This window comes from Ornithodoros turicata, unplaced genomic scaffold (assembly GCF_037126465.1).
Source record: "Ornithodoros turicata isolate Travis unplaced genomic scaffold, ASM3712646v1 Chromosome15, whole genome shotgun sequence".
In the NCBI taxonomy this organism is placed as follows: Eukaryota; Metazoa; Arthropoda; class Arachnida; order Ixodida; family Argasidae; genus Ornithodoros; species Ornithodoros turicata.
Genome location: NW_026999318.1, coordinates 1,974,402 through 1,997,345, shown reverse-complemented (window position 1 = coordinate 1,997,345; position 22,944 = coordinate 1,974,402). Strand labels below are relative to the sequence as shown.

Sequence of the window (22,944 nt, the reverse complement as noted above, 5' to 3'; positions counted from 1 at the left end):
CTTTACGAACACCCTTCGTTTCTCAGAAAATCGTTCGTAAATCGAGGTATTCGTAAATCGAGGTCCGAGGTCTGCAGTGCACAAATACCTCACAAAACCACGGGAAATTGATTTCAATAAGTTTTATTTTTGAAAATACTGCGTAATTGTGCTTTGCACCATACTTTCTACAGGGTCTATCCTGTTTAGAAGAGACGACAGAAGTCTGACACTTGACTCATGCACCCGGTCCTCAAAGTACCGTATCGCGCGCGGATGAGACTGTTTCCAACAGCAAATATCACGCTTGTCACCGGCTGTCAGGACTGAACGCTTTCTTGGAACGGCAAGATGTTTCCATCTCGGAGACCTGGTGCAAACTCACAACAATTCGGCTGTAAACGCCCGAATTATTCTTTCAGGAAATGGTGAATCATGTTTGTGGAACGTAGTGACATTGGGACATTGTATGTTTGACCTTGGCAGCATGTACTGAGGAACTTTCATTATCCTCCGGTCCATTGGCCTGTCCTCGGTACGTTCATAACGCCCGTTCGTATATCGAGGTCAGAATGGCTTGGCTACTTTGGGTCCGTTCCCTCATAATCCGTTCATAGTTCGGATATCGAGGGTTCGTAAAACGAGGTCAAAATGCACGGAAAAAGTTTGGTTCCCTGTGGAGCCGTTCGTAAGTTGAGGGAACTCGTATATCGAGGGTTCGTAAAACGAGGTCCGACTGTACCTCGAAAACGACTTGGTTAATCTGAATGAAGCTTTGACGGTTGTATGTGTACAGTAGTCGTGAAGATAGTTTTGGGTGCGTTTCGGAATCGCCCGGGCTGTACGAGACCGTCCCTTTAAGAGCTGCGCTCTAAAAGTCTGACAGTTTTTTACTCTTGCACAGGACGTCCGATGCCGGGCGAAATTCGCCGCACATTCGCTCCTACATACTTTAGCCGACCATCACCGCGAGTGGCGCCGTTCTTTCTTCCGATTTTTTGAAAACAAGAGACTTACGTCTTTTTGTGACACACATGCGGTTACGTTGTCACAAAGAGACATGTGCTTCCTACAAGTCAGGAGTTATGACCCTATCACTCTGTGCAATGGCTGACCTTCAGCGTGCTATGCGGTGGAGTACTGCTTTAAGAGTTCTCTTGTAAGTAATTAGGAAGCCGTACCACATGAACGACACCTTGCCGCCCTTTTTTTTCAGCAACAGAGCCACGAGAATCTGCTGAATATTAAAGATGTACCTTCATCCACGAAAACCAAAGCCGAAAGAAGTGGCGATTCCCAGGGTCGTAGCCGACGTTCCCGCAATTGAAGGTCCTGTGGAGGAACACAAATTATCATCGGGTACGTCTCACAGGCACACGATCGGTACTTAACGTACGCACCCCCAAGGGTGCACGCATCCTCGATAAAGACTACACCCCAAATTGGATTACTCGCAATATTTGCTTTGTCCGGGAAAACTTGTATATATATGTGCTGTCGAGCCTGTCGTGTTTTTTACTTGATCCAAGATGACTTCCGCAATATGTGACCAAATTGAGCTATTACACGCACCGTGTGTTCACATCAGCGACGTCGGCACGTCACCGTCGTAGCGGAAGAAAATGTGGAGAGCTGCTCACGGGGGGGGGGGGGAGGAAATTCCGCCATGTCTTATGTTGAGCAATCGAATGTCGTCGAAATATCGGGAATGGTGTACGGCATGGAGAGCAGACACTTCGCATTGGCCCTGTCGTCTGCAGCGGAATATCTTGTGGCTATGCCCAGAGAGTACGGAAATACATAGCGTCAGCAGCTCGCGCTCACGTGGCAGCGGACCTATGCCATTTAGCACAACATCAATTTGAGTATTCTGGTGGACGTCGTTCACCGGGTATCCACACGAGCGACTTTTTGGAGCGAGATCTCGCAGGAGACGCGAGGGCGAGAGGAGCGGCGTCATAGTTTGTTGAGTGCTCGTGATCAACGTCACATCTTCTCGTGCACTCCTCTGCGTCAAGAGATTCTGTGCGCGCCACACAGTTTTTCCGAAGAGAAACGCCGTGCGTTAGCTGCACTACGTTCAGCGCCGTCCTCCGTCACGTTTTTGAGCAGCTTCCCGCCACCACTTCAGACGTCGTTCGGATGATCTTGGTAGTTCTTCCGCGGTAAGCGCGTGCTTTCCCGGGTATCCGCATAAGCGACTTCATCTGGCGAGATGTCAGCAAAGAAGAGCGAGGAGGAAAGTACGTGCCAACGTTTATAGATAGAGTCAGTTGGGAAACTCGGCGCCCGGGGCGGCCCCTTTTCATTGGCTCTCCGCGGGATGGCGCTGACAGCGCTTTGAGATCGAGGTCGCCGGCTTATCGTATTCGCTGCTTACGGAGCTGCGTCGTATGGAGCAGTGGCGTAGCCACGGGGGGGGGGGGGCTAGGGGGGGCTCGATCCCCCCCTACCTGCCACGACGGACCTACGCAAATCGCGCAAATCCGAGGAGAAAATAATATATGGGGGGGGGGGGTGACAGTGTGACGATCGCGAAAGTTCTTACAGTTCCTGGCGTCTATCTAATCGGCACTTTTGAATGGTTTTCAAAGTATGAGCTTTTCAAGATCCTTCCGAGCTCGTGACACCGCCTCATTGGACATCACTGTGTAATCGTATTGTGAACGCCCAAATCAATTACCGCATTTTGAGGTGTGCACAAGTATTGTGTGTTGTCTCACCCAGGATCAGCGGGGGGGAGGAGGCAAATTTTTGTATCGAGCCCCCCCTACCTTGACGGTCTGGCTACGCCACTGGTATGGAGCGAGTTTTGTTTCGGCAGTTGAGATTTCTTCCTGTATTAAGGTAATGGTGGTGAAGTACCATGCCGACATGCTGTGCTCCCGGTTGCAAAAGCGGCTACAAGTCAGCAGGGGAAACTTCTATGCCACGGCACAAGCGAGCCCGACGTTCTCAAAGCGTGGGAATGTGCCATTCCACGCAAGAATTTGAAGGTTACAGCCGAGACGTACATCTGTGATGTACGTCTTGGCTGACCCACATATACAGGTTTCTTAGCTTGTACACTCCCATAAAGGCCTCCATCACAGGCAATGTTGAAGCACAGCCGACAACGGTCCTTGCCGCCGTGCAGAACACAATGAAATTGGGTAGAAAGGAGCAGCTCGCATCCCATGAGAGAATCCAGGAGAATTTACGCGTAAAAATGGCCGAGCTCTGTGCTACAACATGCAATGAAAGAGAAGGTGCAGGAGTAGCACATGCACGTGGACCAGAACACGCATACGCCCTCCCAGCTGCCCAAGATTGTGTGGTGTACTACCTGTGCGGCTACCTTGTTCACACCTTCTTGAAGCACGTGGCGTGCTCACTGTGCACAACTGACATTCAGTCTGATAGTCCGCAGTGCCCTGAGGCATTCCTCACGTTGGAGAGGGAGTTTGAACATGGAAGCCTAAAGCATCCCTCTTGGGCGCTCTTCACAATGTTCAGAACTATTGAGAATAATGTGTCAACATTGCTGGAGGAGAGAAGCCTCTGTGGGGATACCTTTTGGACTCTTTTGGACGCGATAAGGGACTGCAATATACGTCGCGTAGGATGCAGTGAGCACAGCGATATGCTCAGAGCAGAGCTGCTGCAGTCGTATGTTGTGCTGAGAATGCACTTTGCAGCAAAGGATGCCACAAAAAAGTTGAGCGCGCCCGGAAAGGTTTCGTCTGTGAGAAAGAAGGTAAAACTAATGTAAGAAAGGAAGGAAAATTAAAATGTTTGCGAACTATTACTTGGTAGGAGCAGGCATGAGCGGCAGATGTTCGCTCTCTATGCGTGCGCACGCACAGGACCATATGCGCACTTGCCATCTTCCGGGAGGTACGAGCGCTTCATTCCCGCTATAATATAATGAAAATTTCATGACCGCGATCTGGTACGTATTCCATCCGAGCAATGTATTGCTTGAAAAGGCCTACTCCGGCAATAATTGCTCGCTATGCATGTACTTTGCATTCGGAAATGTCGCGATCCGTGCCATTCGAACACACGGAGCGAGCAGACGACATGCGGAGAGTCGATCCTGAAGCTATGGCAGCGCCATCCAACGGGAGCCAATAGCAACGGGCCGCCGCGTCTCTACGGGGAGGCCGCGCGCTTTCCCAACTGACCCTATCTATAACCCTGTATTCACACGAGTCAGTTTTCTGCCGGCAGCAAGTCGGGAAGGAGTGAGAGGATATCCGAGATAAACAAGGTCACTACGCGTCTGAAGACGCCCGCTCATTTCCAGCATTCACACGAGTCAGTTTCCCGGCGGCTGTCAGTTTTCCGATCCCTTCTGTATTCGCGCTTGCATTTCGTCTGTGTCTAGCGTAGGATGGACCAATGAAAGAAAAAAACTTATTGCACTTGCGCTCCTTGTGGATGATGCTGAGTGCATTCACGTGAAAAACGGCACAGAGATATGTGCCAAAAAATAGATTCGGAAAAAGCGCTGTGAAATGTACAGTATTAACCCAAATCTCCGTGTGGACGTCCCAAACGCCTGTCGGAGTATTTTGAGAAGAGACGTTGTCACATTCGATTTTATTTTCCACAAATGAAGCGTATCTCGATGCCGAGCACCAATATAGGCGCCATAGCGTCCCGACAAGTGATCGACTTGCGATGACGCTGTGATGTCGAGCTACAGGTAGTCAATAATTAATTAAATGAAATAAAATAAAATATTTTTTATTTTCCTTTCGGCAGGACTAGTAGCTTCCAATTATTATGTTTTTGTACATGTATTGGAAAGGTGGAAGCGAAATATTATGTGTAGTCAACGTTTGTCCAGCGAAAGAAATATCCGCGTTTATAAAATCCATGCTTTGTATTCCGTGTCTGTTTCGCCTCAAGTAGAGAAAAAGCTTCCTTTGCGCACACTACATTGTAGGCATCCATCTATGCATTGCATAATTGTTCCGACGCTGCTGCACCGGTGTCGTTTCACCACTTGCGCGGTAAATCCAACCATCGTTGGCGTTCCAATTCAGAATTGGCCATAGTACAGTGAACGCCGTTGTATGGGACACATGCAGAGCATTCCTGATGAAATATAAAGCAAGCGCGATAAGTATCCGTTAAGTCACCTTCTCCTTTTGCCGGCAGCAGACGCCGTCGGTCGTCAGAATCTGTGCTGGGAGGACAAGATATCCGGCTGCCTCCGACTGCCGCTCCGGAGATCAGAAAGTGGTGACGTGGCGAAGAGCGCCGGTCACGTGGCACCAGAGAGCGATGACGTTCCCTGCCGCCTGAGCGTCAGCCGGCAGAAAACTGACTCGTGTGAATACAGGGTAAACGTTGGTACGTGCCAACAACACACCGTGGAATAAATACCAAACGCATCCGAACGACGTCAGCAAGGACGGTGGAGAAGTTACTCAAAAACGCGACGGCGGACGGCGCTGAACGCAGCGCAGCTAGGAGACGCGGTTTCTCTTCGGAGAAATTCTGTGGAGCGCGCACAATCTCTTGATGGCAGACGAGTGCACGAGAAGACGTGACGTTGCTCATGAGGACACAAGAGACTATGACGCCGCTCCTGTCGCCCTCGCGCCTCCGCCGAGATCTCGCCCGAAAAAGTCGCTGGTGCGGATACGCGGTAATGGTACTGTGATGTTACACGTAAGGTTTGTCTGCGCAGTGTGGCGACATGTTGCACGTGCCGCAGTGTAGGACAGCTCTGCGGATAATTTGGCCACCTGGGGTTCTTTTGACGTGCGCCGGAAATCTCCGACACACGGTGCTGGCAGCAATGTTTACCTCCCCCACATTGTTACCGCCCTCGGTCGGGATCGAACCCGCGATCTTGAGCTCAGCAAACCAGCACGTTACCGACTGAGCTAGCGAGGGCAGCCGGATACCGGGTTCCTCTAGCTCTCCTTTGCCGACATCCCGCCAGATAAATTCGCTCGTGCGGATATCCGGTCACGTGAATAGGCGTGTAGTCTCACAGGATTGGGCGCTGTGAATTGGCGGTTACTTGGCTCCTTGATTAATTCGAGCACTAACATGCAATATGCATCGTTGAGAGGACGTGCATGCAACACGACTGATTCGAATCACTGGGCATGGTTATGAAATCACGTCAGTCTAAAAATTGGCATTCGATCTTCTTCGGAGAAAGAGCTACCTAGAGTCACTGGGACTCTCTGGCACGCTGCATTGCAGGAGACGAAGGACACCGCCCGCGCTGTGACCATACATGATTACCGCGCGGTGGAACAATAAACCCGACCGTATCATGCCATGGGACTCGTGTGCGAGTCGCCTGCAATCGTGTTCACTTCCTATCAAAGTCACTGTGCTCTTTGGTACACATTTCTGGACGTCTGGCAAAGAGTAATGGCTACACCCTTCATCGCACGCCCGTTTCTGGAATTCTTGCCAACACACCTTTCACGTTCCTCATTAGTTTACCAACGCGTGTGCATCTCCCACAGCAATGGCGGCACATCTGAGAGCTCTATACTTGCGCGAATGTTCTGCAGCACAACGTCTACGCTGTAAGGTTACGTTCGTGCTGCCGGGCGTGTGCTCTTAGAGCTGAGACTGGAGAGCCGAGAACGGGTAGCGTGTTCGCACCATGCAGGAAATAAACACAGGAGCGTTGGTTTCCATCTCGTGTGCGGTGAGGCACCTCTTGCGGTCGGTCTAGTCAAAACTGACATTAATTCGTGTCCACTACGTGACTTTATTTTCAGTTTCAATTTGCATCGCTTTGTTGCATGCGTCGGTGTCCATGTTATTGATTATGTCACCTTCTATACTGGTACTCTTCTATAGTGACCGGAGAACACCAAATTCGCCCGGATTCCTTTTCATCCATGGAGGCCGCCATGTTGTTTGGGTCACGAGTGCAATCACGTGGTAAACAGGATTATCCCACCATCCTTCGCTCCGGTGGGCGTGGCTCCTCTGAGCCTCCATAGAAAGCTATGCGAGGGGTCGCTCTTGTGTTTCCTTCCTGGTCAACACTGACGTTCGTCGTGTTCTCGACAGACACTGGCGAGGGCGACGTGCTTACAACGACGACAAACGACGGCACGCGCTTCCAGGTAGTCTTAGTTTTCATTCGCCACGGACCTTCGTCGTTGTCTCCGCTTTGATTGGTTGGTCACTGCCGTCCGGGATCGTCAGTCGCGCAAGGAGCGAGTGACCTCTGAGTGACCTTTCTGCCGCTTATCCAAACGCAAGGTCCTTTCCCGTGAGTAGTGGCGAAGAAGTTCCAAGCGGCAACGACGCACAAATCCTCTTCATGGTTCCAGAAATTCGCGAAGGTTTTGTGGTTCTTGTACTGGAAAGCTGCTTCGACGTTCATGAGCGACTTGTAACAAGTCGGGCAGATCTTGTTCTCAGGTGCGAAGCCAATTGACGTCAACCTTTGTGCCAAGCTGACGGAAATGCTCTTTGTGCCCCGAACTTTTCTTTTTGTGATTTGCAAATGGATCCGCGCAGTCTCTGGACGTTATTGCAAATAGGCACTTACTAGTGCAGAGGCAGTAGTAGTGGTACCCACATATGTCGTTGATAGTTGCTGCGCTGCGCCGAGATCGAGACTGCTGTTCCTCGGTAAGGCTTGAAAGCTGAGAACTTATGATGCCGTAGGAAGGACTGCACTTCTGTGGTTCAAATGAGCATGTTTGCTCAATATTAGCATTCTCATCTCTCAGATCTCCGCGGCGGCTACGTACCGATGCACTTTCCATCGTGAGGTAAAAGAGCGAACTGCACAGCACCTGAGACTTGGGTGTCCGCATGACTGACCTTGACGTCGGCACATCTTGCACGATGGTATAAAGTCGGTGTTCGGCACGTTCAAGGGTCCTTTCACTTTCCTTTTATTCACACGTGCCTATATGACAACAGAAGCGTGGAACAGTAAAGTTTTGTGGGGGAATCTTCAGAAACTGTGACGCAAAATATTTTCTTTGGGGAGCGCGAATTTCCTCAGACGATTTGTTTAGAAGTGCGCGCATGTGGGGCAATATGGTCCAGCTATTCCTGGCGCGTGGTGACCTAAAAAGTGATCAGCTGACGTGACGTGGTCAGCGGCTGAACCAGCTGCACCACACGACTGGACAAGGTGGAATCCTTTTGTAAGACCACACCACATATATGCATATTGCCAATACCGATAGGAGGCCGCAAAGCTAAAAGGTGAACCATGTGACGTACCTGCAAGGTTTCTTGTGTAAAAGGGCACACGCAATGCGTTGCTAATACTCAATGGCTCAATTTGCGAATAGGCGACCGCCATGACCAATGTCATATTTACTTCTTGCTGTAAATTCGTGACCCTACCATTTGGAAATCTACCAAGAAGGAGGAGTATAGCATTCCATGGCCTATAACTCACAGAGGTTCTACAGACACAATGGTTTACGCTTACATGCATTTTGTCTCTTGGCACAATCGGACTTCGGTCCTTATTGTGAAGGGGCTCATTATTTCACTCCCCACATCACCACCAGCAATGGCGAACAGAAATGAAATGAAATCCATTTATCCATCAATCCGCTCCATTCATCATCTTATATAAAGTTGTTGTTGTCTCCTAGATTCTCTACTACTGGATTCTCAAAAAAGCAACCTGCTGGCACAAGTGCAGCGTTTTCGCAACCGCTGCCCCTGTTGACCAGTATTATTGATTAGTATTCAGACTTCCTGATCAGTATAGAACCTAGAGTGTGTCTCGGACGCAGTGCGATATACTCCTGTAACCAATATGGTTCATGTAAAGAAGTAGGCAGTGTTCTCTGTCACATGCTGGTCTCACTCTTCAGAAGATGCACGTAGCCACACACCGTAAAGACGTCGGTAACGTCCAGTTTTAGGTTACGTGCTGGAAGGCTCCTCGATGTAGATACACCTTCCTCGACGGGTAAGGAATCGTTATGTGCTGCACAAGCCCTCAGCAGACGGATACAGGCGGTGTCAGCTGTAGTGTTGGTACAGGTTGTTAGCAGCATACGAAATGTCTGAGCTGGACTTACTACGGTCGGCTGACATATTACACATTATTAAATTATCATTGTAGTTACTCTTTATCCGTGTAGGGGCTATCGAAGTGAGATGCAACCTTTCATAAGGGTAGGCGAGGTCTTCATAGTCCGTGTGTTGCACACAAACACCATAAGACGAAGCGCAAGTATGAATGCTATATCCTGCTCGGAGCACCCGCTTGTACGGCGTCATTGCTGGTGGATAGCGAGTAAGTGCAATGGACGTATCGGAAATAACAGGGCGTCAAGTGTTCACATATAGGTGCCTAAGTGGCCATACATTCAAGTGTGAGCGACATGAGTAATTGTATATTTTTTATTCACCTGTTTATGCTCATCGCGGGTCGCGGACAAAAAGGTGCTCACATTGACAGAACAGCAATAAGGCAAACAAAAAGGCGAAAAGGGCCGATCAAGGATATCTTAGCGCACTGCACAATTCTTGCACTGCTTACCTCATGTTCCGCCAAAACATATATGTAGTCAAATTATTCTTCACACAGGGCTACACGCTGCATTGGTACGTCTTAATTTTTAGACAAAGAGGTTGAGAACTCCGACTTAACATAACAAAATAACAAAGTTTACTCAGACGTTTCGTCCGTCGCATGACGGACGAAACGTCTGGGTAAATTTTGTTATTTTGTTATGTTAAGTCGAAGTTGACAACTTTTTTGCCTAGTTATGTCGGCTCCCGGCTTTTGGAGTATTTTTGCGTCTTAATTTTTGCAGGAGGTTGGCATACCGTGGCTTTTATGCTGGTGAATTGTGCCCTCGGAGCTGGTGTGCTGCACTATCCAGCTGCGTATGACGAGGCCGGCGGCCTTTTGATCGGTACAGCCGTGCAAGCGGTAAGTGCTCGGTTGACGTCATGAAGTTCCTCGTTAGTGCAGAAGTTTTTCATTCATGCATGGAGAAGTTTCTAAGCCCGCGCAATGTAAGAAGAGAAGCACAACGAGTGACGGTGTACCTACTTTCTCTCTTGGCACCTCGCCGTAAGGTTTAGAGAGGGCGCCGAACCGCTACTGGGCTGCTTTGCGTCGCTTCTTTCAGTCCATAAACCAGTAATTAAATTATGTAGCTAAATGGTGTAGAACACAAAGTTGGACGTACTTGATAGAAGTTGATGAACTCAGGCCTTCTGGCTTACCTAATATAGTTCCATATAGTGTCTACGTCTTGACCTAGGATAGCATAAACAACTCACATTTCGTGTGGGCTCTGTATCGGGTGGCACTCAGGTGGGAATACCATCCCCAAATACGCTACGTAGGTAGGTCAGCTGACGGCGCACCTTCCCAGTTTCCATCTTTCCTGTGTTGTGCGTGGAGCGACCTCATTGAATAAGGGGATATCACGTATAGGTTGGGCGTACGTGGTTCCTTCTGCGGACACGTTCCGAGATGAATGCTGGTCTATGAATACCTCCTTATTGCTGGTTTGCTGCCTAGTGAGCGGACAGGCACTTGGTCACGTGGTTCCTCCAAACTTTACCCCTCCCTTGCGCAGAGACAGGCTACCGTAGCGTATTTTGTCTTCGCTTTAGCGGCGCACAGTAATGCTCTTAGCTCTGCATCCTATCCTAAAAATAAGAAGTGGAGAAGAAAGAACAGATTGAAAACAAACAAAAGTGTAATGCGAACGATCCTGTTCGGTCTCTCTCATGCCGCGCAATATGGCTCCTTTTTTGTTTTTTCTCGTAAGAGCAACGGGCGAAAAAGTAGAATACGAAATTCTGTATTGTGAACGCTTGACATGGAGTAGAATTTCGAGCAGCAATGGTAAATTGCTGCAATCGTTTGCTGTAAGGATTTTGACGTCGCTTTCTTGAAACAAATGCAGATTTTGAGGTGCTTGCCATTTATCTGATTTGTTATTACATGCACACGACAGTAAGCCAATGCCGTCAAAACAAAAGTATTGAAGTACAGGAATGCTTGTTCGCCCAACAAGTACCCCAGCAGGTGACGGGGAATTACCACCGCGTTCTTTAAAGATAAGGTGTCGCACAGAAACCTTTCGGGTCCATTGTGCAAGTACTAGGATATGACGTATAGAATACGTGAAATAATAATAATAAAAAGAAAACTGAAAGATCAACATTCTCAGTTCTCAGTGGCATCCTAGTTACCCTGAAGATAGCGCATGTTATCCATGCAGGTGATAATTTTCATACTGGGTCCAACGGCCCTTGCTCTGGCCTACTGTTCGGATGCTCACGGTGACAACACGTACCACGAAGTCCTGGAGTCTTGCTGTGGGACGAGAGCCCGGAATGTGTCCGCCTGGTCCGTTCTTGTCTCCTACTTCGGTATCTGCATCGCTCTACTTGTAATTATCGGCGACCTTACGGACCGCAGTAAGCTTCGTACCTTTTTGGAGCATCCCCGAGATACATTTGAGCGTTTTCACGAAACAAGAAGTTACGAGTGAGGCGCTCTGAGAAGGATGTTGCCCTCTTCCCCGATTTCTTGAAAATGGGAGGCGTACGCCTTTTTCAGAACTTTCGGACACAGTATAGTTCTGGTAGCTGCCACACAAGGGCGTACGCCACACTTTCTGTTATAACGTTATCATTGTACGTGCAGAACTTGGTCACGTAACACGCTCACGGCCACCCACCACTCAAAGTCAGTCTTGGGAAAAGTTGAAAGTTGGGAAAAATAATTTAGGTACAGTCAAAGCTACTGCCCCAATTATGTAACATATTTACAGATACAGTTGCTCTGTAGAAATAGTATCCGATTAAGTTAGTTACAAACTACTTGGTTACTTTCAAATGCGAAGATAAGGATCCTAGTTACAAACTTTTATTCCAAGTCTTACACTAAAGTGCAATGTAAGCTGCCTGCGCAATGTGCACTTGAGCACAAGCTGCGGCTCGTTAAGTTTATCTCCTGATGTCCCCAAAGCTACATTTCCAACGCGGAACAGTCGCTCAACTGGGGCAACCAGACGGCATCAAAGTCTGTTTCATATTGCCCTTAGAAGCGCTTACAACATAATTGTTTCCTTGTCATCACAGTAAAGCAGAATTGGGAGCAATGCACTACAAAGTAATGCGTATCCGGTAGTGCATTTAAATGGAATACCGCATCTGTCCCTTTCGATTCCGAACCTATAGTGCCGTTCATCACTTCGTTCACCTCATCATCATCGTTCATCACCGACAATAAGCCGATAATGTGACGCGAATTAATGGAGTAGTTTTTGTGCGTAGTAATGGAACTCGGTCAAAACGTCACTCGGACAAGGCTAGTCTGTGAGCCCCCTTTGGCGATTGACCTCAAGATGACGTTTACCGTGACATGGGCCCAGGGCAAGATGGCGATTTTTCCACATGTGGCCGCTTGTGTGTGGTTACAAAATCGAAATTTTGTTGTCACCCCTGAGCGTGGACTCCCTCGTGGGCAATACATGGATAATACTACACGACGATCGCATATGGTTCCCTAACCAATGGCCTTCACGGCGAGCATTGTTATGTTAGCTGTCTCTGCACCTCAACTGAGGATGGCGCTGGTGTCGAGCGGAAACAAAATGACTTCCCTGCTCGCCTGTAGAACTCTCTGAAACGAAGCTTATTTAATGACTCTAGTGTGACAGCGAATAATCGGTGACATCGGGTAGAGAAAGGAAACGTGAACGCTTTCAGAAATTAGGGCGTTTCCGGGAACCGACGTGCTGCATACGGTCGATCGGTCGGTCGCTGCCTAGTGGAGCGGCAACAGGGGGCTCGGACTTGCTCCAGGGAGCGTTACCACAACAGAGCTACCACAGGGAAGGCGTCGCCTTCCGTTGGTTGTTTCATTCAGCTAAATTTGGCTTTTACATCTTCCAAACGAATATAGCGGGAACCGCACACGACGTTTTCTCGACGCAGATACGCCGAGCTTTGAGGTCGTGACGTCACTCCCGATGGAGAAACGTCGGGCCCATCCGTTAACGGCGTTTTCTCGGCGCAGCTTAGGAGCCGGCGCAAAGTTTACACTCGAGGCCTCTGGCGGCATTTCCCGTCATGAGTAAGAGCTATTATAGGCTGGCATAACATACGCGACAGATATCACTTGAAAAACATGCAGTATAACTTTGTATAAATACAGGATCTGGTAACCAAACGCAATAACCAAGGCGCGCCGACCATCAACGTGAAGATCTCTTGCTTGTACAGCTCGAAGCAGAGTTAACTGGAACGTCGCTTCGACCGGCGGAGCAAGAGGGGAGCCACCCTGGCGGCCTTCAGCAGAAATAAAGGGAGAGGGCGTTTCGACATTTCCATTCCAGTCGGAGTGGTGTTCGCTGTGGTGTGCCGAACGGTGCCCAATCAAGCTGGCGTTATCAAAGCTGCGCCTGTTTGTGTTTTGGGCGATTGTGTCTGAGATAATGCGGAGAATCGATGTCATGGCACACGCCTGGAAACAGGATGGCGCATGGGCACGCGTCATCGGAAACGCTCGCTGTGTGATCGAATGAAATGAATAACAACTTCTCTCTTTCGGAAAATTTACTGTGCTCAGAATAGAGGATGCGAAGAGGCTTGAAATAATTAACGATGGTAATCGCGAGACCATCGTAATGAGTTTTTAAATAATAACAAAACAATGCTTTCATGGTGTAGCATATCGCGTTTCTCGGGAGCTTCTCGGAAGAACAGCCAATTAGTACACACAAAATTTTTTTGTGTGCATGCTGGCACACAGTGCAGGGAGTCACTTTGAAGGTTTTCTATTACTAGTGTAGTGAATGATGATCAGAGCTAGACAAATTCACCATGACCCTTGTCCTCACTTCAGTTTTCGTCAGTAGAGGTTCGCCCTCGACTGCACGTTCCCCAATTTTGCCTCTCCCACCTTTCGTAAATCGCATTTTGATTTTTTTTTGCCCCACATCAATCGTTTTTCTGAAAATGTTTCTCATCTGGATCGCTTCACCTTAATTTAATTTTGGAAGTTTAGGAGAGGTGAGAAACGACCGGTTCGCACGTGCTAACCTGCCGCGCGCCATCGGGATATAATCGATTCTTCGCAATCCCTCAGACACGGTCGCCCAAAACAAACGCGCGCAGCGTTGATAACGCCAGCCTGATTGCGCACTCTTCGGCACGCCAGAGCGAACACCCCTCCGACTAGAATGGAAATGTCAAAACCTCCACGCCCTTTATTTCTACTAGACGCCGCCAGGGTGGCTCCCCCCTTGCTCCGCTAGTCGACGCGGCGTTCCAGTTAACTCTGCTTCGAGCTGTACTTCCGGTTCCGTCCGCTGTCCTCCCGCGTCCCCCAGTATGAACCAAAGGCGAAAATTGCTGCTGCTGTTGAAAAAAAAAACTGCTTCTTCTCTAAAAGCGACAGCTGTTGCGGTAGAAGGATTGAAGAAGGCCGTCGAGAATACTCTAAGGGGTGCAGCGATATCTAGGCCAGAGGGAAACGACAATCGAACAATGGCTAGCAAGTGGGATGGTATGTGTGTTTCGCTCCCGTGTCCGCATTCATTTTCATTTCCAGCAAATTCTGCCTGGTCCACTTCATTCTGCCTTCCACTTGCGCGTACTTCGCGACCACACCGTCTATGCCCACACAGCTGAGCGGCTGTGGAGACGGTCGTTTCCGGCCAAGCATGCGATTGGTCAAGACCGACACGTCGCTTCCTACGCTTGCCGCTCTGATCTGTTCACCTCAGATGTCGGCGTCCCCGCTCGACGGCTATTGTTCGTGGAGCTGAACGTAAAAATGCCGAGCGCTCGGCGTTCTTGCGTCGAGCAAACGTCCTATGCGGGCCGCCCTTATGTCAAAAGAATATCTTAAGCTACGTCACTTGCTTGTGTGTTGTCGACTGCACGCTGCTTTTTTACGTGAACTCAAAAGGCTTCATCAAGGAATGGCGGGTAGTTTGGTTTTGCATCAGCGTATTTTCCGTTGGTTCGTAGAGCAGGTCGAAGACGCCAGTTAACTGTGTGTAGCATTCTACGAATTGCTTTCGTCCTCGTAAGGACTTGCTGTGTTACGATTTCTTTATTCCTTAGCTCAGCACTCCGTACCACTGCTTCAACACGTTAGGCGGTAGCATGCTCATCTCTGCCGCTGAAGAGCAAATGGCGGCATTCCTTCGGTAAGCGTCAGCATTTGAACGTTGGGTTCACCTAACACTTCCGTGCACCGCGGGCAAGCCCACTTCAAGGAACGCCAACCGTTGCTGAACTCCATTTCTTCTCTGTTTAGCGTGATTTTTGTTGATTTTTTCACCATTTATGGTACGAAACTCTTTTGGTTGGCATTGCTATTCTGCAAGGCTGCTTCATCTCATTATTGAAACGGATTTTGAGGGCCAAGGGAAGCTGTCATGTGGCCCCATTAATCACTAAACTAACTTATCACTTATCACTAAACTAACAAAGTTGATGATGTCTTGGGTTAGTTTAGTGAAGTTAGGTTAGATTAATAGGGTCATGGCAGCTTGCCTTGCCCCCAAAGCCGCTTCGATGATGAAGTTGGGAGGGCGCGGCAAGCTACCACATCCGCACTAACCTAGCCTAATTTATCACTAAACAAAGTCTATGATGTCTTAGGTTAGTTTAGTGAAATTAGGTTAGATTAATAGGGCCATGGCAGCTTGCCTTGCCCCCAAAGCCGCTTCGATAATGAAGTTGGAAGGGCGAGGCAAGCTGCCACAGCCGCACTAATCTAACCTAGCTGATCACTAAACAAAGTCTATGATGTCAGGTTAAAGTTGGCTTTCCCGCAACACAAATGAATGAATCGAAAAGTTGCGGAAAATTTACAAACGTACAATTAAGCAACAATAAGCATTCTTCCATATGCATTCTTACATGCAGAATACATAACACGGGGAGCTCTATTAGAGCCCCCCCCCCCAAGCAGCACAGAGGACCGGGAAAAGGTTGGGAAGGCACCGGGGCTACTGGTTCTGCAAAGGCCGGTATCGAATGCAGGAACCCGAGGCTATGCCGATAGTATCCCAGTAGCATGAGCAATGAGAAATGCGAGAGGGAAAAATTGTGAGGTCGCTCCCCGAAATATCCCCGATAGTCACCCGATTCGTGATCACGTTGTAGATGTTTAAAAAAAAAAACACGTAGGATTTCACCCCGTTCATTCCCCGACACCACGCCGATTGTATCATGTGGCCGTGCCTTATGACGGAGCAGGCAAGCGCACTTTTAGGACATCCAAGCTTACCATGCAGAGGCTGATGCAATGCAGAACCATGAAGGCGCCACGGCGTCTACAAATTCAAACGGCGAAACGCGAGAGCAGAGAGGGGAAGAGGCGAGAGTGACAAGTGACAGTTAGGAGCTGGACGCGTTGCGGCAGCCGCCGGCTCTAAAGCGAAACGCACCGCCTCCAAAATATTGTCGCCACCGGCGCGCGTACGCGGAAGATCTCTGATTGGCTGCGCAATATATGTATAAATATTTGGATGCTCATTGGTCTAAAAAACTAGCGTCAGTTTCCTTTGCGCGGATTGGGCGAGAGTCATTTGACTGAGGAGCGAGCATCCGAACGCGCGAACCGCTCAACGGAAGCAGTCGAACGGTCGAACGGAGGAGAAAGAAAAACGACAGAGGAGACATCGAAGACATCGCGTCTGTCCGGCCACGCGTGTTCTCTCGGACTGCAACCGTTGTGCACGCAGACGCTAGGGGGTAGTTTGAGGGTTTTGAAGGCTTTAGATTTAGATTGTGGCGAACTGCTAATGTGAGAACGGAATTGCACATCCACCTCATCATCACAACAGCGGGAAGACGAACATGTCATGGAATCCCTGCATCTCCAAAGGACACAGAAATCGTCAGAGAGGAAGTCTGCACTCTTTCCGACGTACTGCAGGTGAACGGTAAGACAAGTTTGATTACTTTTGTGACTGAAGGAAGTAATGCAGGTTTATCACGTAAGTGTATTACGGTACGTTAGCGGCGTTTCATTGTGCAGTGCATTGCCGTAACTTGTATGTTTCTGATGTGCCGTTAATCAAATTATGTGTGGTTATGCTAGTTAGTGTTCAAATACGAAATCAAGATCGATTGCCTATCATAGCAGTGATTTTCGTGCAGAGTTACGGATCAGCAATATATTTTTTGTTTTGTTTTAGTTCTCCCGCAGCCATCGGCAACAACGACGCACATAGCTCAGTATTGGCTTTTCAACTGCCCTTCGATGTCGAAGCACCTAAAGCTCCAGTGAAGCCTGTTACAAGACGTAAAAAGATATGTACTGTAGCTTTTTCGAGGCTGTTCCCGAGGACAAATAAAGTTGATTTGTCATACACCATCGCTTTTTGATTGTCTGCTTATGATCGTTGCTCTACAGCAAGACAGCAAGCGCCGAAGACAAACGGACGAGGCTGGGGGGGGGGGGGGGAGGAGAGACGAAAAACCCGAGAAACAACAACTTTATTTTCGACCTTGGAGAGTGGGGAGTTTCATCGCCACAGGCGATACTCTACCCCATTGCTGGATGGAATGGGGGAAAATAAAATAACGAGCCCCTTCACAATAACGATCGAAGTCCGATGGTGTCCAGAAATGTCAGAAGAGCTTTGAGCGCAGAGCGTTGCTGGGCTGGATTGGGCCAGGGACCAAGCAATTTCGAGAGGGAGAAAGGGCGAGAGTCCAGCTGACGAAGAGACTCGGAGAGTGTGGTTCGGGAAGGTTCGTAGTGAGGGCAATGAAGAAGAATGTGCTCCAGATCCTCAAGAGCACCACAGTGGCAGCAGGTGGGAGAGTCAACTTGCCTCAAGCGGTAACGCCACTGAGCTGTAAAGGCCACATCGAGGCGCATTCGGTGGATTAATGCAGCATCTTGACGAGAGGTGTTTCGTGGCATGCGGAAAGCGAGCGTGGGATCAACTCTGTTCAACATAGAGGGGGGAAGAACGTCGGTTGTCCGTTGGCGGGAAGCCAGGGGTGTCACTAGGCGTCGCAGAATGGAACGGCGGTCTCCTCTCAGCAGAACAATACGGGTCCGTTTCCGATACGAGAGTGCTGCTTCTGCGGCGCTGTCGGCCTGCTCGTTCCCCACGACACCACAGTGGGCTGGAACCCACTGGAGAACTAGCCTGTGGCCTGCGGCGTAGATAGTGTGGTAAGCCATTAGCACGTCTGTGACTAGGGGTGCGGATGGGCCTCGTATGCCGGAATTTTCAATTGCTTGAAGGGCAGATTTGGAGTCTGTAAAGACTGCCCATTCCCGGGGTGGAAAATCAGCGATGTGTTGTAGAAAGAAAAGAATGGCATAGAGTTCCGCAGCTGTGGAGGAGGTTGGATGTGAGAGGCGTCTTCCGTGCACGACGCCTTCGGATGGAATGACGAAGGCTGAGGTGGACTTGTTGTTTCGGGATGCGCCATCAGTATATGCTGCCGTAAACGTAGAAAACTTCGCGTCTACCAGAGCATGAAAATGGGCTCGGAGGACTTGAGGGGGGACCTGATCTCTTCTTTCCAGAAGGTTTGGGAGTCGTACAAAAGTGGGCGGTACCGGTAGAGACCAGGGGGCTTCCGGCGGTATAGTCAAGGGGATGAAACTCGCGAGTTCCTTTGCGGACTAAAGTGAGGCGCTGCGAGCCTTTCGCGTCATCAAACGTCATGAAACGTCAAAATTTTTACGTCGAAGCACGAGTTCTCTACCGAGAGCATCCCATTGGCTCCTGCGGCCGCTCCTCTGGTATGCGAGCGCTCATTGGTCGGTTTGAAATTGTAACCTCTTCGTGGCGCGGGAAAGCCGGCACCGCCGTGTCTGGGGTGCCGGAGCGGGTCGCCGTAAAGTTTCGAAATATATGGTGCAGCAGGGATGCACGCAAAGCATCTTTGCCGGTGCCGCTTTGGATGGTTTTTAGTGCCCGTCGATACCGACTCTGCAAAAGTCGAATCCTCTTGGATACTTCTGCAAGTAAATTCAGTGATAGATAAGTGGAAGGCAGGACTGCTTCGCTTGCTTGGCGCGACAACGATTCAAGAAGCATCTGTGTTTTTCCACTCGATGGCAGGTAAGTCAGTTCCTATTCCATTCTGCCGCTTAGAGTAACATAGCATAGCACCGCACCTGTGGCATATACGCAACATTTCGGCCGGTAGAATTTTTAGTTTTCACGTTTTCTGATCCCTGTTCTGGCCTTTCTTGCTCAGGTATCAACTAGGTACTGCTCAACTCATATCTGCTTCAGAAAAGCATCTGCATGGACGCAATAGAATGGATATGCCACTCTGAGTGGTTGGAACATCATTCTTTTGGTTTAGCAGCAGCACAGGTTCCTTTGTGACGGGTCAGCCTTGACATGTGCCACTACACAAGCAGCAAAGGAATATGGACATGTTTTCTGTCATGCTGGATTTGTGAATGTGTGTTCCTGTGCAGTGAATTTACTGATCTACTGTGAAATCTTCCACGTGAGACATCAGCTAACAGTGAAGGCGAAGTTGCTTCGGCATATATTACTCGAACTTCAGAAACAATGTTCATGTGAAGTTTGTGTTTCGCGCAGATACAGAAGACTGCATATGTATGATTTGGAAATACCAATCCCGAAAAATAAAACACCTTGTGCAACAGAAAGAGCCAACGCTTCCGCGTTTTACTTATTTCACTGGATGCATGCGAACGAAAATGCAGAACGGCAGAACCGCCAAAGCGGGGGAGAGAACAGAGGGGAAAGGGAAAAAGAACGCCTCGGTAGCGTCGCTTTACGTCACCCAGGGAGACAAAATAAAAAAAAGCAAAAAACTTCTCTACCGAGGCCCAACGATTGGCCCGACGTCAGAGGTCACGTGAGTTTTTCCCGACAATAGAAATATACTACACGTTCATTCCCACTGGTATAGTGTCCTTAGTTATGAAGCCAGTGAGAGTCTGGCGTGTCCTCTTCGCTACTCGATAGAAGTCGCTTTCAGGGCGGTATCGAATTTTCCTGAGTAGCGGGTGGCGGGGAATGTGAGCACGCAAACGGAGGTAGTGCCGAGCCGTTTCCCATTCACGGAGAACTTCAATCGGGAGCTCACCAGCTTCAGCCAGTACTTGCCGTCAGGGTGTCGGAGCGAACCGAAAACCGGAACCGAAAACCGAAAAAAAACGCTATTTTGGTGCGAACCGGAACGGAATCGAAACCGTATACGTTTTTTTCGCTCAGGAGGGAAACCGAAAAATATATTTAACGGTTTTCGGTCCAAGAAAAAACTTCGCCGGTTTGGACTACGGATAGGCGAATGAAACAGACGTCGTGTGCTCTGAAGTCATGTCACGGATACTATACGAGGGTTACGGTTACGGTGGAATGTATGTCGGTATACTATGACCCTTAGGCTCCCTTTGTAATGGTTTATCGTTCGCGCACTCACACAGACTTAGAGGTACATGTGACTCTCTAGCAATGTGCCGTAGTGTTCGTTTTAATTTGATCTCCCCAAACTCTCCTCAACTAAACAGCGACCCAAGAGGGCTGCATAACGGCTTCTTTATCGGTAATGTCGCGCAATGCCTCCCTTGTTTGAGAGCAGCTAAGTTGAATACATTTACGTATACGCGAGGGCAAGCCCGTGCGAAGTGGCAACTCTTTTGTGGACAGGACACGAAGAAAATACGGAGCCGTCGAACGCGTTTGTGAGTGAAGGTGTTCCTCGATTTGCGTCGTACTCGTGCGGTGGTGCTTGCTGGCTAGACAGTAGCAACAGACATTCGGATGGGACGCGATCGCTCCAACCCAGCAAGAAAGTACAGGGTGTGTGGAGAAAAACGTGACCCGCATTTTTACATGTAACTCGTTGTCTACTTAGCCGAGGAACTTCCGGTGGCGCACGACGGTGTATCTATGCGTGCGAAAGCTACAAAAAAATCCTGGAAGCCATACTCAGTGTAAAAAAATAAACAGAGCGCAAAAACATGGGCTTCCATGCATTAGAATAGGGCGGTCATGACAGTGCATGGTAGTGCATTTCGGTCTCAGGAGAGTTATGTGTAGGCACCGCTAGGAGTACTGCCGATGAGCGTCCAATGTGGGACATCGTTTCGATTTATGCACCGATAGCTCCCTTAGCGGTACCTGAACACATCTCTCCTACGTCCACCATGTTGCCCTTTCACATACACCCTGTTGTCCACCATGTTGCCCTATTCTGATGCACGGAAGCCGACGTTTCCGCTGTCCCGTTTATTTTTTAAGCTGAGTATGGCTTCCACAATTTTTCTGCAGATTTCGAACGCATAAATGCGCCATCATGCGCCACCGGAAGTTCGTTAGTTAGATAGGCAACAAGCTATGGGCCTAAATGCGGGTCACGTTTTTCTGCACACACCCTGTACTTTACGTATGACATCACGACAAACAAGTCCGTTTGTAGCATGCGCTTCAAGAAAGGAGAAAGCCCATTTGAACAGACAGTAACCTACAGGAACCAGGAGCTACCAATTTCACTGCTGTCTATTAATATTAAATACCATGTATGCGGAATAAACGGGTTTACATTTTGTAACGTTGATTTTTTTGTTGTGGGGATGAATATTCCCAGCAGAAGCGAAACCGGTTAATAACCGGTTTGAACCGTTATTTTTTTGCTCCGGAGCAGAACCGGTACCGGATCGTTTATGATGTAACCGGAACGAAAACCGGAACGAAAAACGTTTCGGTTCGACACCCTGCTTGCCGTGTTTCAGCCATTCTGGGAACTCCGAGGCATCGACGAAGGCTTCGAGCAAACAGGGACCGAAGTGTATTTAATGAAGTTGTTGATATCCTGTGCAGAATAGGAAGGCTGTACAGCACAGTTGCCCTCACCAATGCCGCGTGAACCGCGAGCGGGGAACGCTGATCACAGCCCCATCCTGAGCCAGAAAGATGTTGAATTGCGGGGAGCCATCGCTGCACTTTAGTTTCAAGATGATTAATGTGCCGAGCCCAGCGCAAGTCCGAGTCGATTACCACGCCAAGGAAGCGGTGAAAGCGTACCGGGTCAAGCTTCTTTAAGCCAAGCCAAAGAGGGAAATTGGCCATAGCTTTACGCGTGAAAGGGAGCTCGACACACTTTTCGGGTGAAAGGTCCATCCCGAGGTGCGTGAGGTACGTATGGATATTGTTTAAAGCGAGCTGCAGGCGGCGCTGGAGAGCCGGGCGTGATTTTCCTACTGTCCAAAGGGCGACGTCATCTGCATAGACGGAGAACGACACTTTGCGAGGAATTACTGATTGTAGGCCGGCCATCACCACGTTAAAGAGTGTCGGGCTGAGAATGCTTCCTTGGGGGACTCCTTGAGGAACAGGATGCTGAGGGCTTTGGCCTTGGGACGTACGGACAGCGACAGTTCGGTCCGTAAGGAAGTCTTGGAGCCAGATGAAGAGCCGACCGGATACTCCAAACGAGCGCAAGGCGTGCAGCACACAAATGTGCGAGACGGTATCATATGCGCGCTTGATGTCGAGGAAGACCGATCGGACGATCCGTCGATGGGCTCGAGCATGTTGAACTGTGGAGACTAGGTCGAGAACTGGATCCATGGAGCTTCGGTGGCGACGAAATCCAGCCATTTCGTGAGGGAACGCATGTTGTTTTTCAAGCCACCAGTCGAGGCGATGCAAAACCATTCTCTCCATCAGTTTCCCCATACAGCTTGTCAGGCTCACCGGGCGAAAGGAGGATAGGGAATTTGGGGGCTTGCCTGGTTTCAGGATGGGAACAACCAATGCCTCCTTCCATGTATGTGGTAAAGATCCTTGTTGCCAAGACGTATTATAGACATGAAGGAGAGCTTGGAGTGACCGCCCGTCAAGGTTTCGTAGGGCGGCATAGGTGATTTTATCGGGCCCAGGGGACGAGGCGGCGTTCACAAGCTTCAACGCTGCCTTTAGCTCGATTAGTGTGAAGTCGCGGTCCATAACTTCCGGGGGACGGGGCCAGTCGTGGTGAAGTTCAGCCGTCAAACTG

At 49.3% G+C, this 22,944-nt stretch overlaps 1 protein-coding gene across 2 annotated transcripts in view; it reads left to right on the top strand.

Moving 5' to 3' along the window:
• The window catches only part of LOC135372414 (sodium-coupled neutral amino acid transporter 7-like), a 65,706-nt gene that overhangs the window by 8,001 nt on the left and 34,761 nt on the right, over positions 1–22,944 (top strand). Inside the window, exons 2-4 of one of the 2 annotated variants that reach the window (XM_064606030.1) lie at positions 1,196–1,338; positions 9,756–9,874; positions 11,184–11,334. In XM_064606030.1, coding sequence (XP_064462100.1) covers positions 1,230–1,338; positions 9,756–9,874; positions 11,184–11,334 — 379 coding nt within the window. In that variant the 5' untranslated portion in view covers positions 1,196–1,229. Of the gene's footprint in view, positions 1–1,195; positions 1,339–9,755; positions 9,875–11,183; positions 11,383–22,944 lie in introns of both variants that reach the window. The other variant, XM_064606029.1, reaches the window with a different exon arrangement.